At 40.4% G+C, this 16518-nt stretch overlaps 1 protein-coding gene across 1 annotated transcript in view; it reads left to right on the top strand.

Annotated features, from left to right (window-relative positions):
• The window catches only part of LOC108316687 (serine/threonine-protein kinase Nek1), a 174516-nt gene that overhangs the window by 137565 nt on the left and 20433 nt on the right, over positions 1 to 16518 (top strand). The window contains exon 27 of the mRNA XM_017546660.2: positions 15476 to 15652. Coding sequence (XP_017402149.2) covers positions 15476 to 15652 — 177 coding nt within the window. The remainder of the gene's footprint in view (positions 1 to 15475; positions 15653 to 16518) is intronic.

Here is a 16518-nt window from a genome sequence, read left to right as displayed (position 1 = left end):
TTTTGCAGTGGATGAATGAGAGTTCCTGTTACTCTCCTCTCCAGCGTTTGGTGTTGTCCGAGTTTTGGATTTTGGTTATTTTAATTGGTGTGCAGTGGTATCTTGTTGTTTTTATTTGCAGTCTCCTAATGACATGTGATGGTGAACCTCTTTTCAGTGCTTCTTACTATATGCTGCTTTGCCACCTGTACACCTTAGTGAGTTGTCTGTTGAGATCTTTCCCCCATTTTTAAATTGGGTACTTTATTTTCTTATTGTCGAGTTTAAGAATTCTTTGTATATTTTGGTTAACAGTCCTTTATCAAATTTGCCTTTTGCAAATACAGATTGAGTATCCCTTATCTGAAATGCTTGGTATCAGAAGTGTTTTGGATTGGGTTTTTTTGTTTTTTGTTTTTTGTTTTTTTTTTTCAGATTTTAAACTATTTGCATTATACGAGTTGAGCATCTCTAATCAAAAAATCCAAAATCTAAAATACTCCAATGAACGTTCCTTTGAGCATCATGACAGCGTTCAAAAAGGTTCATATTTTGGAGCATTTTGGATTAGAGACAGTCAACCTGTATTTTCTGCTGTGGCTTGTCTTCGTGTTCTCTTAACATTGTCTTTTTTTTTTTTTTTTTATATGTTGCCCAGATCCCCTTTGTCACCCCCAGACCCCCAGATCTTCTTTTTTTTTTTTTTTTTTTTTTGAGATGTTGCCCAGGCTAGAGTGCAGTGGCAAAATCATGGCTCACTGTAGCCTAAACCTCCCTGGGCTCAGGTGATCCTTTCACCTCAACTTCCTGAGTGCTGGTACTACAGGTATGCACCACCATGCCTTGCTAATTTTTGTATTTTTAGTGAAGACAGGGTTTGCCTAGGCTGGGACTGTTGGCTTTTACAAAGCAGAAGTTTTTTAATTTTAACGAAGCCCTGATTATTAATTCTTTTTTTTTAATGGATCATGCCTTTGGTATTTTATCTAAAAAGTCACTTTCAAACTCAGGGTCACCTAAATTTTTCCGATGTTATATTCTAGGAGTTATTTTTTATATACTTTTGCTTTTTTTTTTTTGGAGACAGAGTCTCACTTTGTCCCCAAGCTGGAGTACAGTGGCACAAACATGGCTTGCTGTGGCCTCAACCTCCTGGGCTCATACTGTCCTCCCACTTCAGCCCCACAAGTGGCTGGGACCACAGGTGTGCATCATCGTACCTGGCTAATTTTTGTATTTTTTTGTAGAGATGGGATTTCACCATGTTGCCTAGGCTGGTCTCAAACTCCTGAGCTCAAGTGAACCATCCACCTCTGCCTCCCAAAGTGAGGGATTACAGGCGTGAGCCACCGCACTCAGCCTAGTTTTGCATTTTATATTTAGTTGTACGATTTATTTGGAGTAATTTTTTTTTGAAGAGTTATAAGGTCTGTGCCTAGATAACATTTTTTTCATAAGTAGATGTATACTATTTTAGCACCACTTATTGTAAAAACTATTCCTTTTTTGGTGAATTATCTTTGCTGCTTTGCCAAAGATCAGTTGACTATATTTGTATGGAGCCATTTCTTAACGCTCTATTCATTGCACTTTTTGTCTGTTCTTTTTCCAGTAGCACAATATCCTTATTACTGTAGCTTTATAGTATTTCTTGAAGTCAGATAGTGTCAGTCCTCCCACTTTGTTCTCCTTCAGTTATGTATTGGCTGTTCTCAGTCTTTTGGATATCCGTATAAACTTTAGAGCTATTATATCTGTATCCACAAAAGAGCTTGCTGAGTTGGTTGGGATTATGTTAAACCCAAAGATCAAGTTGCAAAAAAACTGACATCTTAATGATATTGAAGCTTTCTGTCCACAAGTTTGAAATATCTATTGTTCTTTAATTTTCTCATTAATATTGTAGTTTTCCTCATCATAGTCTGTAGCTTCCCATCTTTTTTGTTCCTCTCAGTTTTAGGAGTCTTTTTTTTTCCTCTCAATTTTAGGAAAGTACTCTTGAATTACAGTTTTCTTCCCTCCCTTCGCCCTCTTTTTTTCCCTCCCTCCCTTGTTCTCTCTTTCTCTCTCTCTCTTTTTCTCTTTCTCTCTCTCTGTTTTTCTCTTTCTCTCTTTCTCTTTCTTTCTCTCTCTCTTTCTCTCCTTCTTTCTCTCTCTCTTTCTCTCCTTCTTTCATTTGTTCATCCCTCCCTCCTTTCCTTCCTTCTCTCTTTCTTTATTCTTTCTTTCCTCTCTTTCTCTCTTCTTTTATTTTTTCTAAGAGCAATGGGGTCTTGCTATGTTTCCCAGGCTGGTCTTAAACTCCTGGCCTCTAGTGATCCTCCTGCCTCAGCCTCCCAAAGTGCTGGGATTATAAGTATGTGCCACCGTACCCTACTTCCAGTATTCTGTTCTCTTTCTTCAGTCTTCAGGAATTTCCACTTTGTGTATCTTGGGTCTTCTTTGTCTTTCCTCTCTGTCAGTTTCTCCTTTTTCTTAATGTTTTATTATTAACTATTGTGGGTACATAGTAGGTGTATATATTTATTGGGTACGTGAGATATTTTGATACAAGTATACAGTGCGTAATAATCCCATGAGGGCAAATGGGACACCTAAAGCATTTATCCTTCTTTGTATTACAGACAGTCCAATTCTACTATTTTAGTTATTTTTTTAAATATAGTTAAACTACAACTTATTCTGTATTTTCCTTTTTTTAAAAAATTTATTTATTATACTTTAAGTTCTGGGGTACATGTGCAGATCGTGCAGGTTTCTTACATAAGTATATACCTGCCATGGTGGTGGCTTGCTGCATCCATTGCCCTGTCATCTTAATGCTATCCCTCCCCAATCCCCCCACCCCTGCTATTCCTCCCCTAACCCCTCACCCCCCAGGCCCCGGAGTATGATAGTCCCCTCCCTGTGTCCATGTATTATCATTTTTCAACACCACCACTTATAAGTGAGAACCTGCAGCATTTGGTTTCTGTTCTTGTGTCATTTTGCTGAGAATGATGGTTTCCAGTTTCATCCATGTCCCTGCAAAGGACATGAACTCATCCTTTTTTATGGCTGCATAGTATTCTATCGTATATATGTGCCACATTTTCTTTATCCAGTCTATCACTGATGGGCATTTGGATTGGTTCCAGATCTTTGCTATTGTGAACAGTGCCACAATAAACTTACGTGTGCTTGTGTCTCTGTAATAGAATGACTTATAATCTTTTGGGTATATACCCAGTAATGGGATTGCTGGGTCAAATGGAATTTCTGTTTCTAGGCCAATCTTTGAGGAATCACCACACTGTCTTCCACAATGGTTGAATTAATTTACACTCCCACCAACAGTGTAAAATCATTCCTGTTTTTCCACATCCTCTCCAGCATCTGTCTCCTGATTTTTTAATGATTGTTATTCTAACTGGCATGAGGTGGTATCTCATTGTGGTTTTGATTTGCATTTCTCTAGTGACCTGTGATGATGAGCTTTTTTTCCTGTGTTTGTTGGCTGCATAAATGTCTTCTTTTAAGAAGTGTCTGTTATATCCTTTGCCCATTTTTTATGGGATTGTTTGTTTTCTTCTTGTAAATTTGTTTATGTTCTCCACAAATTCTGGATATTAGCCCTTTGTCAGATGGGTAGATTGCAAAAATTATTTCCCATTTCGTTGGTTGCCGCTTCACTCTATTGATAGTTTCTTTTGCTGTACATAAGCTGTTAAGTTTAATTAGATCCTGTTTGTCTGTTTTGGCTTTTGTTGCTGTTGCTTTTGGCGTTTTAGTCATGAAATGCTTGCCTCTGCCTGTGTCCTGAATGGTATTGCCTAGGCTTTCTTCTGAAGTTTTTATGGTGTTAGGCCTCATGTTTAAATCTTTAATCCATCTGGAGTTAATTTTTGTATAAGGTGTAAGGAAGGGGTCCAGTTTCAGCTTTCTGCATATGGCTAGCCAGTTTTCCGAACACCATTTATTAAATAGGGAATCATTTCCCCATTGCTTGTTTTTGTCAGGTTTGTCAAAGATCAGATGGTTGTAGTTGTGTGGCCTTCTTTTGGAGGCCTCTGTTCTGTTCCATTGTTCTCTGTTTTGGTACCAGTACTATGCTGTTTTGATTACAGTAGCCTTGTAATATAGTTTGAAGTCAGGAAGCATGATGCCTCCAGCTTTTTTTTTTGGCTTAGGATTACCTTGGCTATGTGGGCTCTTTTTTGGTTCCATATGAAGTTTAAAGTGGTGTTTTCCAATTCTGTGAAGAAAGTCATTGGAAGCTTGATGGGGATAGCATTGAATATATAAATTACTTTAGGCAATACGGCCATTTTCATGATATTGATTCTTCCTAACTATGAGCATGGAATATTTTTCCATTTATTTGTGTCTTCTCTTATTTCCTGGAGCAGTGGTTTGTAGTTCTCCTTGAAGAGGTCCTTCACATCCCTTGTTAGTTGTATTCCTAGGTATTTTATTCTCTTTGTAGCAATTGTGAATGGGAGTTCGCTCATGATTTGGCTCTCTGTTTGTCTATTATTGGTGTAGAGGAATGCTTGCGATTTTTGCACATTGATTTTATATCCTGAGACTTTGCTGAAGTTGCTTATCAGCTTAAGGAAATTTTGGGCTGAGACAATGGGGTTTTCTAAATATACAATCATGTCATCTGCTAACAGCGACAATTTGACTTTCTCTTTTCCTATTCGAATACCCTTTATTTCCTTCTCTTGTCTGATGGTCCTAGCCAGAACTTCCAGTTGAATAGGAGTGGTGAGAGAGGGCATCCTTTTCTTGTGCCAGTTTTCAAAGGGAATGCATCCAGTTTTTGCCCATTCAGTATGATGTTGGCTGTGGGTTTGTCATAAATAGCTGTTATTATTTTGAGATATGGTCCATCAATACCTAGTTTATTAAGAGCTTTTAGCATAAAGGGCTGTTGAATTTTTTGAAGGCCTCCTCTGCATCTATTGAGAGATCATATGGTTTTTGTCTTTGGTTCTGTTTATATGATGGATTACATTTGTAGATTTGCATATGTTGAACCAGCTTTGCGTGTCTGGGGTGAAGCCAACTTGATCGTGTTGGATAATCTTTTTGATGTGCTGTTGGATTTGGATTTCCAGTATTTTATTGAAGATTTTTGCATTGATGTTCATCATGGATATTGGCCTGAAGTTTTCTTTTTTAGTTGAGTCTCTGCCAGGTTTTGGTATCAGGATGATGTTGGTCTCATAAAATGAGCTAGGGAGGATTCCCTCTTTTTGTATTGTTGGGAAATAGTTTCAAAAGAAATGTTAACAGCTCCTCTTATACCTCTGGCAGAATTCGGCTGTGAACCTGTCTGGCCCCGGATTTTTTTTGGTTGGTAGGCTGTTAATTGCTGCCTCAACTTCATACTTTGTCATTGTTCTATTCAGGAATTCAGCTTCTTCCTGGCTTAGTCTTGGGAGGGTGTAAGTGTCCAGGAATTTATCCATTACTTCTAGATTTACTGGTTTATGTACATAGAGGTATTTTTAGTAATCTCTGATAGTAATTTGTATTTCTGTGGGATTGATGGCGATATCCCCTTTATCATTTTCTTATTGCACCTATTTGAATCTTCTCTCTCTTTTCTTTATTAGTCTGGCTAGCCGTTTATTTTGTTGATCTTTAAAAAAAAAAACAGCTCCTATATTTATTGATTTTGGGGGGGGGGGTTTGGTCTCTATCTCCTTCAGTTCTGCTTTGATCTTAGTTATTTCTTGCCTTCTGCTAGCTTTTGAATTTGTTTGATCTTGCTCTTCCAGTTCTTTTTATTGTGACATTAGGGCCTCGATTTTATATCTTTCCTCGCTGCTTTTGTGGGCATTTAGTGCTATAAATTTCCCTCTAGACACTGCTTTAAATGTGTTTCAGAGATTCTGGTACATTGTGTCTTCATTCTCATTGGTTTTGAAGAACATCTTTATTTCTGCCTTCATTTCATTATTTATCCAGTATTCATTCAGGAGCAGGTTGTTTAGTTTCCATGTAGTTGTGCAGTTTTGAGTGAATTTCTTAATCCTGAGTTCTAATTTGATTGCACTGTGGTCTGAGAGACTGTTTGTTATGATTTCCATTCTTTTGCATTTGCTGAGGAGTGTTTTACTTCCAATTTTGTGGTCCGTTTTAGAATAAGTGCAATGTGATGCTGAGAAGAATGTATATTCTGTCAGTTTGGGGTGGAGAGTTCTGTAGATGTCTCTTAGATCTGCTTGGTCTAGATCTGAGTTCAAGTCCTGGATATCCTTGTTAATTTTCTGTCTCGTTGATCTGTTTAATATTAACAGTGGGGTGTTAAAGCCTCCCACTATTGTGTGGGAGTCTAAGTCTCTTTGTAGATCATTAAGAATTTGCTTTATATATCTGGGTGCTCCTGTATTGGGTGCATATATATTTAGGACAGTTAGCTCTTCCTGTTGCATTAATCCCTTTACCATTCATTTTGTAATGCCCTTCTTTGTCTCTTTTGATTTTTGTTGGTTTAAAATCTGTTTTGTCAGAGACTAGGATTGCAACCCCTGCTTTTTNTTTTTGCTCTCCATTTGCTTGGTAAATCTTCCTCCATCCCTTTATTTTGAGCCTATGTGTGTCTTTGCATGTGAGATGGGTTTCCTGAATACAGCACACCAATCATTCTTGACTTTTTATCCAGTTTGCCAGCCTGTGTCTTTTGATTGGGACATTTAGCCCATTTACCTCTAAGGTTAATATTGTTATGTGTGAATTTGATCCTGCTATTTTGATGCTAGCTGGTTGTTTTGCCTGTAAGTTGATGCAGTTTCTTTGTAGTATCAATGGTCTTTACAGTTTGGTATGTTTTTGCAGCGGTGGGTACTGGTACATGTTTAGTGCCTCCTTCAGGAGCTCTTGTAAGGCAGGCCTGGTGGTTTTGAAATCTCTCAGCAGTTGCTTGTTCATAAAGGATTTTATTTCTCCTTTGCTTATGAAGCTTCATTTGGCTGGATATGAAATTCTGGGTTGAAAATTCTTTTCTTTAAGATTGTTGAATATTGGCCTCCACTCTCTGCTGGCTTATAGGATTTCTGCTGAAAGATCTGCTGTGAGTCTGATGGGCCTTCCTTTGTGGGTAACCTGACCTTTCTCTCTGACTGCCCTTAGCATTTTTTCCATCATTTCAACCCTGGTGAATCTCACAGTTATGTGCCTTGTTGTTGTTCTTCTCAAGGAATACCTTTGTGGTGGTGTCTGTATTTCCTGTATTTGAATATTGGCCTGCCTTGCCAGGTTGGGGAAGTTCTCCTGAATAATATCCTGAAGAGTGTTTTCCAACTTGGTTTCGTTCTCTCCATCGCTTTCAGGTACACTGATCAAACGTAGATTTGGTCTTTTCACATAATACCATATTTCTTGGATGCTTTGTTTATTTCTTTTTACTCTTTTTTCTCTAATCTTACCTTCTTGCTTTATTTCATTGAGTTGATCTTCAATCTATGATATCCTTTCTTCCGCTTGATCAATTCAGCTATTGAAACTTGTATATGCTTCACGAAGTTCTCAGGCTGTGTTTTTCAGCTCCATCATGTTGTTTATGTTCTTCTCCATGCTGGTTATTCTCATTAGAATTTTGTCTAACCTTTTTTCAAGGTTCTTAATTTCCTTACATTGGGTTAGAACATGCTCCTTTAGCTCAGAGAAGTTTGTTATTACCCATCTTCTGAAGCCTGCATCTGTCAATTTGTCACGGTCATCCAATTTCATTCCCTTGCTGATGAGGGGCTGTGATCCCTTGGAGGAGAAGAGGTGTTCTGGCCTTTGGCAATTTTAGCCTTTTTGTGCTGGTTCCTTCCCATCTTCATGGATGTATCTACCTTTGGTCTTTGAAGTGAGTGGCTTTCAGATGGGGTTTCCAAGTGGACATCCTTTCTGTTGATGTTGAAGGTATTTCTTTCTGTTTGTTAGTTTTCCTTCTAACAGTCAAGCCTCTCTGCTACAGGTCTTGCTGGAGTTTGCTGGAGGTCCACTCCAGACCCGTCTTGCCTGGGAATCACCTGCAGGGGCTGCAGAACAGCAAAGATTGCTGCCTGTTCTTCCTCTGGTAGCTTTGTCCCAAAAGGGTACCTGCCAGATATAGCCACAGCTCTCCTGTATGAGGTGTCTCCCAGTTAGAATACATGGTGTGTCAGGGAGCCACTTGAGGAGGCAGCCTGTTTCTTAATGGAGCTCAAGCAGTGTGCTGGAGCATCCGTTGTTTCCTTCAGGGATGCCGAGGAGAGACATTTAAGCCTGCTGAAGTGGAACCAACAACTGCCCCTTTTCCCAGGTGCTCTGTCCCAGGAAGGCTGGGACTTGTAAGTCCCTGACGGGCTCCTGTCTTTTTTTTTTTTTTTTTTTTTTTTTTTTTTTTTCCCAGAGATACCCTGCCCAGCAAGAAGGGAATCTACTTGACAGTCTGCATGCAGAGGGTTTACTGAGCTGCCATGCTCGGCTCCTCCCAGCTGCTGTGTAAACTTCCCAGGGGCTTTGTTTACACAGGCAATGTTGAAGCCGCCTATCGGAGCCTCAGCAGTGGCAGGCACCCCTCTCCCCACCAAACTTGAACGTCCCAGGTTGAGCTCAGACTGCTATGCTGGCTGTGAGAATTTCAAGTTAATGGATCTTAGCTTGCCAGCTCACTTGGCTCCCTGGCTTCAGCCCCCTTTTTCAGGGGAATGAGTGGTTCTGTCTCACTGGTGTTCAGGTGCCACTCAACTAAAGCAGCCGCCCAGTTTTGTGCTGGAGACCCAGGGCACTGGTGTTGTAGGTGCCAGAGGGAATCTCCTGGTCTGCAAGTTGTGTAGACCATGGGAAAAGCACAATATCAGAGCTGGATTGCCAGAGTGTCTGGAAAAGTTCCTAATGGCTTCCCTTGGCTGGGAGAGAGAGCTCTCTGGCCCCTTGCACCTCCTGGCTGAGGTAGTGCCCCACCCTGCTTTGGCTTGCCCACCTTGTACTGTTCTCACTGTCTAACCAGTCCCAGTGAGATGAACCTGGTACCTCAGTTGGAATGCAGAGATCACTCGTCTTCTGGCGTGCTCTCACTGGGAACTGCAGACCGGAGCTATTCCTATTTGGTCATCTATTCTAGTTATTTTTAAATGTACAATAAATGCACCTATAGACACACACAGACCAAAACTAAAAAGATGGATAATGATATTTGTGCCATTAGAAACCAAAAAGGAGCAGAAGCAGCTCTGCATATGAGACACAAAACAGATTTCAAGAGAATAACTGTAAGAGACAAATAAGGTCATTATATAATGCTAAAGGGGTCAGTTCAGCAAGAGAATGTAACAGTTGTGAATATATATGCATCCAGTACTGGAGTACCCATATGTGTACAGGAAATATTATTAGAGCCAGAGTGAGAAATAGCCCCCAATGCAATAATATCTTGAGATTTTAACACTGTACTCTCAGCATTGAACAGATCATCCAGACAGAAAATTGACATAGAAACATCAGATTTAGCTGACTCTGGTAGCACTGCCTCTAAGGATCATTACAGCCCTGTAAGCTGTAATTGAAAAAGACTTTATTTCTCCTTCTTTTTTGAAGGATAGGTTTGCTGAGTATAGTATTCTTTGGTGACAGTTTATTGTTGTTTTTGTTTTTGTTTTCTCAGCACTTTGAATATATCATCCCGTTTTCACCTAGCTTATATGTTTTCTGCTGAGAAAGCCATTGTTAGTCTGTTGGGGGTTCCCTTATATGTAACTTGATGCTTTTTTCTTTCTGTTTTTGGAATTCTCTTTGACTTTAATGTGCCTTGGAAAAGATCTTTTTGGGTTGAATCTTTTTGTGTCTTTAAGTTTCCTGTATCTGGTTGTCTATATGTCTTACAAGGCTTGGGAAATTTTCAGCTATTATTTCATTAAAGAAGTTTTCTCTGTCTTTACCTATCTCGCTCTCTTTTTTTTTTTTTTTTTTTTATTTGGGCACTTTACAGTTTCTCACATGTCACATAGACTTCCATTATTCTTTTATTCTTTTCTTCTTTTTCTTACTGGATTATTTCAAAAGAACTGTTTTCAAGTTGAGAAACTTTTTTCTATTTATTGTTGAAGCTCTCAGTTGTGCTTTATTTATTGAATTTTGTGGGGGGTGCGAGGTTTGGTTTTTTGTTTTTGGGGGTTTTTCTTGAGACAGGGCTTTGTCACCCTGGCTGGAGTGCAGTGCCATGATACCAGCTCACTGCAGCCTTGAACTCTTGGGTTCAAGGGATCCTCCCATCTCAGCCTCCCAAGTAGCTGGGACTACAGGCATGTGACACCATGCTTGGCTAATTTTATTTATTTTGTGTAGAGACAGAGTTTCACCATGTTGCCCAGACTGGTCTCAAATTATGTTTTACATATTTTTTATTTATATATATATATATATATATATATATATATATAAAATATATATTTTTTACTTTTTAAGAGACAGGCTCTCACTCTGTCATCCAGGCTAAAGTACCTTGGTAAAGTCATAGCTCACTGTAGCCTCAAGTCCTGGACTCAGGAGATCCTCCTACCTTATCTTCCAGACTAGCTAGGACTATAGGCACCTGTCACCACACCTAATTTTTAAAAAAATTTCCTGTAGAGACATGTCTCACTGTGTTGCCCAGGTTGGTCTCAAACTTCTGGCTGCAGATAGTTCTTCTGTCTTCCTTTTCCAAAGCACTAGGATTACCTTTGTGAGTCACAGCATCTGGCCCTGTTTGGTTATTTTTAATGATATCTATTTCTGTTGAATTTCTCATTCAGATCATGAATTGTTTTTCTGATTTCTTTGCATTATTTATCTGTGTTCGCTTGTACCTCATTTAGCTTCTTTAATTTTACTTTGAAATTTTTAAGGCATTTTGTAGATTTATTTTTGTTGGAATCTTGCTGGGGAATTGCTGTTCTTTTGGAGGTGTCATATTTCCTTACTTTTCATGTTTCTTGTATCCTTATGTTGATATCTGTGCATCTATTGTAATAATCACTTCTTCCGATTTTATGGATTGGCTTGCATAGGCAAAGACCTTTTCCTGTAGTTATATTCATAGAGATGGTTGAGTAGGGTGTTTGGGCTTTGATTTTGGGTGGGCTCAGTAGTACAGTCTTCATATGATTTCATTGACTATGATCAGTGTCAGTGGTATTTGTGAATTCCCATGTGTCTTAGGCTATGGTTATTAGTGGAGACTCTAGTAAGGATTTACTGTGGACTGGGAGCCAGTTGAGCCGGTCCTCAATCCTCAGTCTTGGCAACAGGCTGAGAAAGTAGGTTCTTGATCCCCCAGATGGTGTTTAGGCATTGATAGTAGTGGGTCCAGGTGAGCTAATCCTTGGTCCTCCAGATGGCTTACTTGAGTGTCAGCAGTGGCAATGGTGAGCCAGGTAGGCAGGTTTAGTCTCTGGGTCTACCATCAGCACTCATGGGTACCGGCAGTGGTGGCGGTGAGCTGAGAGGGCCAGTCTCCGGGCCTCTAGGTGGCAGGTGGATGGTGGCAGTGGCTGCAGGTTGGGTGGTCCCATCCTCAGGCCTCTGTAGGTATGCTTGGGCATCTATGGGACCGGACAGAGGTGGGTAGATCCCCAGACCTCTGGACAATACACATAGCACTAATGGGGCCATCACCAAGTAGAGTAGGCCTATACTTGGGCCCTTGTGTGGTGATTTTGCAAGCAGTTTGTGTTGAACAGGGCTGGTTGATCTTCAGACCCTAGATGATGTGTGTGGGTGCTGACAGTCTGGGTGGGCCCTTTCCCAGGCTCCTGGAAGGCTTATACAGGCACTAGCAGCAGTAGGCAGGGCAAATTGATCCCTAGACCCCTGGCTGATGCTCACAGGCCTTCCAAGGCAGGGGCAGGGCAGGGTGGGTCTGTCTTCAAGCCCTGTGATGGTTCTCTCAGGCACAGGTTGTGCTGGGCATGGCAGGTCTACCCCCAGGAGCCTAGACCGCACACTCAGAAACCAGTGGTGGTGGTGGTGGTGGTGGTGGTAGTAGGCAGGAGGACCTGTCCTCAGGGCCTCTGATAGTGTGTGCAGGCACCAGCATCAGCAGGTATGGTGGGTTGATCTCCAGTCCTAGATGATATGTTTGCTAGATGTGTCAGATAGATCAATCTCCCAGCTACCAGGTAGCATTCTCAGGTGGTGGCATCAGTGAGTGTGGCAGGCCTGACCTCAGGCTCTAGGATGGTACCCAAGCAGGCTCATGTCCATGCTCCTGAAGATGTATGCAAGTGCACATTCACCTGGCTGCTACCAGAGGCAGGGCTGCTGTTAGTGGCAGCGATCCCAGGAAGGCAGCTCCCAGGCTGGGGAGCACGTGCTTCAGCTCCCTTCTTCCCAGGGGCAGTCTTCCTCATGTGCTGCACCACCCATTTCCTGTGATGCTGGACTGTATGTGGGCTAGAGTGCTAGGGACCTGGTTGTGCATTGAATCCAGCTCATGTCACAAGATTGCAAATCTATGGGTGGACGTGGAATAGATGTCAGTGGGGCTCCAGGGGTGTGGAGATTCAGGGCCCTAGGGCAGGATGTTATCTGGTGGGGGTTGGACTCTCAAAGTGACACCATGTTGCAGCTGCTTGGGTCTCGGATGCTGTATGGGATCCAGCAAACTTTCCCTCTAGAATAATGCATCACTTTGATGCCAGGCAGCTTCCTCTACTAGTCTCAGGGCCCTTGAGAGCTGAGGAGCCATGGCTAGGCTTGCAGGAGTCCATGGTGAGAATGTGGACCACTGGAGATCTCTCTTACCTTTCTCCTGCACCTAGGCAGGTCAATCTGTGGTGTTTCTCCTATCTTCTAGCCAGTCCTGGCCAGGCCAACTGCTTCCCTCTCCTTCCATGCCTCAGCGGTTCCCCGTCACTTTCCTGCTGAATGCCTGTGTTCTCTTTTAGATGCTCTATTCAATGTGTTATTATCCCCTTGCTGTTTTGGTACTTCTTTGTGGAACAGGTGAGTGCCAGGTGTCTGGTCAGCCATAATGAACCTCTCTCCAAATCCATTTTCTAAATCAATTGATAGAATAGCATAATGTTTCTCTTTTATTATATTAATGTGACAAATTGCATTGATTGATTTTTAAATATTAAATAGCTTTCAATATCCCTTAAAATAATTTTTTTACTGTTCTTATGTGGTATGTATTTCATTGGTTTTATTTTTCCTTTTCTGATTGTCAGTAATTTTATTATGTTGCCTTCTGTTGACTATTTTGGTTTGCTGCTTTGAAAATTCCCTGTTTATATTCGCTTCCCTTTTTATATTTCATTGGTTTTGTTTTGTTTGCCATTTTTTAAGAATTTTTATCTGGTATAGATATCTGGCCAGGCATGGTGGCTCATGCCTGTAATCCCAGCACTGTGGGAGGCTGAGGCGGGCGGATCACTTCAGGTCAGGAGTTCGAGAACAGCCTGGCCAACATGGCGCAACACAGTCTCTCCTAAAAATACAAAAAATTAGCTGGGCATGGTGGCGTGTGCCTGTAATCCTAGATACTAGGGAAGTTGAGGCAGGAGAATTGCTTGAACCCAGGAGGTTGAGGTTGCAGCTACCAAGATCATGCCACTGCACTCTAGCCTGGGCAACAGAGCAAAACTCTGGTCTCAGGAAAAAAAAAGGAAAAAAAAAAAAATATATATATATATATATCCTAACCTCCTCCTCTTCTTTCCACTATCTCTTTCTATATATAGATATAAAATTTTACATCTGGACACCATACTGAATTATTTCTACTAAATCTATTAAGTTTTCTTCTTAAGATCTTAGATGTTCCAAATGTGCAGGTTTATCATCAGTGATAAGAAATAGGTTTTGCTCCTATATTTTGATTATTTCCTATTCTTCTTATTGTATTTGTTAGAATCCACTAAAGCAGTTTTTAATAATAATAATGCAGTATGGTATCCTGATACCTGATATGAATAGACATGATTTTATTGCAGAATGGTAGGGGTGAAGGAAGAAAAACAGATGTGATCTCTGCCGCAGGCAGTTTGTTGAAGCACAGGGCAGGGAAATCCTTCTGAAATATTAACAGCACTGTAGTTTTGTTCTCTGTAGACTAGAAAGAAGTAAAGAGTAAAACAACTTATAAATAGTTGATAAACAAGTTTTTTCTATGGAAATTAACTGAACGAAGGACAGTTCATGCTAACTCAGTGTTATAAAAGGACTGCAGGCAACACAGAGGGCTGAAATTGAGACCCATGAGCAAGGATCTCTGTTTTTCTTCGACCATTTTAGCCATGTGTATGCAGATATAATAGGAAGAGAATTGAATTTATGCAAGGTTGGGGTTTTGCCACTTGAATGTGATGAGTTGAGGATACACAAGAGAATGACTATATGATGGACTTTAGATGAATTTTAATGGAGATGACGGAAAATGTGACAGGATCAGTGCATTGTAAGTACTTTCAGGGGTAAAATATTTTTAGAGTTGGAGTTGTAGAGGGAGAGAAGTGGAAAAAGAATGTTAGAGATGAGAGGGTAAAATATTTAACACTGGAAATTTCAAGAGGCTATAGTTAATGACAAGGTCTCTAAGATATGACCATTGCAGTGATGGAGATAGGATGAAGACTGAGGTAGAGCGAAGGGCAGCAAACCAAGAGGCCTACCTACTGGAAGGATTATTGGTCCAAATGTAAAAATCATCTAAATTAGTTATGACAGAATTAGTGTTGGGGAGCTGGTGAGCTGGAAAGTAAAATCTTAACGAATGAACAGGAGTGACGGGATAAATAACTGTATTGTTATTCTGAAGTAATTTTTCTTTCTTTCTTTTTGTTCTTTTTGGTTGAGACACAGTCTTGCTCTGTTGCCCAGGCTGGAGTGCAATGACGCAATTTCGGCTTACTGCAACCTCCTTCTCCCGGGTTCAAGTGATTCTCCTGCCTCAGCCTCCTGAGTAGCTAGGATTACAGGTGCACGCCACCATGCCCAGCTAACTTTTTGTATTTTTAGTAGAGACAGAGTTTCGCTGTGTTAGCCAGGATGGTCTCGATCTCCTGACCTCATGATCCACCCACCTCGGCCTCTCAAAGTGCTGGAATTACAGGTGTGCGCCACAGCGCCCAGCCTTTTTTTCTTTTTTGAACCTGTCTCAGGATATTCTGAGGTAAACCTCTTCTCTCCTGGCACCAATTAAAAGTGTGGAGAATTTCAGAGCAATTAGAAGTAACTAGGAGTTGCTTCATATAAACAAAGTTAATAATTTAAAAATAGCATTCTAATACATATATTAATTTTACCAAAAGCAGAAAGAAGGTAAACTGTTTTAACCACCATAGAAATTATTATGTACAATTGAAATGAAATTTGACTTTCATATATCTTCACTTATTAACTTCTAATATGTAACAGAGCTTAACTAGTAATTGCCTGTTGCAATAATGCAGCTTTTTGAACTTTGCCCTAAATGCCAGTAGAGATAAAATTTGTCATTTTGAGAACTAGCATGACTTTTTATTTTTTGTTTGTTTGTTTGTTTTCACAGAGATTTCTCCTGAAGGGGAAAAGTACAAACCCTTAATTGCTGAAGAAAAAAAAATACAGTGTATTTCACATGAAATAAACACATCGGCTATTGTTGACTCTCCTGTTGAGACAGAAAGTCCAAAGTTTAGTCAGGCATCTCCACAGATGTCATTGAAACTGGAAGGAAATTTAGAAGGTATGTTCTGAGTCAAAATGAGCTGTATTTGATTTAGTAAAACTTAAAGTTCACAAGCTTTATAAACAGATTATCAAAATTTGTGTATGGGTATTTCATCTCAAATTAGGCTCAGTATTTTTATATTTGTAGTAATTGGTCTAAGTCACTAAGTCACTCCAAAACTTAGTGTTGAAACACCGACCATTTCATCTCATGATTTTATGTGTCAGAAATTGAGTCAAGACTTGGCTAATGTGATTTTCCTAATTCAGGTACCTTTTTCTCAGAGATCAGTTGGTAGTGGTCAGCTGGCAACTTATGCTGATCTGAAGGTTCCCAAAAAGCTTCACTGCTGTCCTGGCACGTACAGCTTAGCTGGGCCCCCTCCCTCTTCCTGTGGTTTCAGGGCTATTCTGTGTACTCTTTCTAGCAGGATAGCCTGACTTCTTATATGAGGCCTGGGGCTCACAGATGCTAAGGGGAAAACGGCTTGTACTCTTAAAAGCTGACCTCAGAACTAGCGCATTATCACTTCTGCCATACTCTCTTAGTCAAAGCAGTCACAGCCCAAGCTGGATTCAAAGGGAGAGGAAACAGAACACACGTCTCAGTGGGAAGAGTGTCAAAGAATTTGCATCTGTCCTAAATCTGCCATAGTCTCCCCTCTGACCAAAAATTATTTTCATTCCTCCCATATGCAAAATACACTCATGCTGTCTCAAAGCCTCATCTCATTATGACATTAGCTCAGAGTTTAATATGATAACAAAGTCAGGCCTCAGTGAAGATGGGTGTTCCCATCTGCATGTCTTCAAGTACAGTTATTCTCAATCTGAAGACCTGTGAGTAAAAAAAAGGTAAATCACTTGCTTTTCATATGTACA

This window comes from Cebus imitator, unplaced genomic scaffold, assembly GCF_001604975.1.
Source record: "Cebus imitator isolate Cc_AM_T3 unplaced genomic scaffold, Cebus_imitator-1.0 Scaffold190, whole genome shotgun sequence".
In the NCBI taxonomy this organism is placed as follows: Eukaryota; Metazoa; Chordata; class Mammalia; order Primates; family Cebidae; genus Cebus; species Cebus imitator.
Note: the sequence above shows the minus strand (reverse complement) of the source record. Positions and strands in the feature narration are given on the sequence as shown.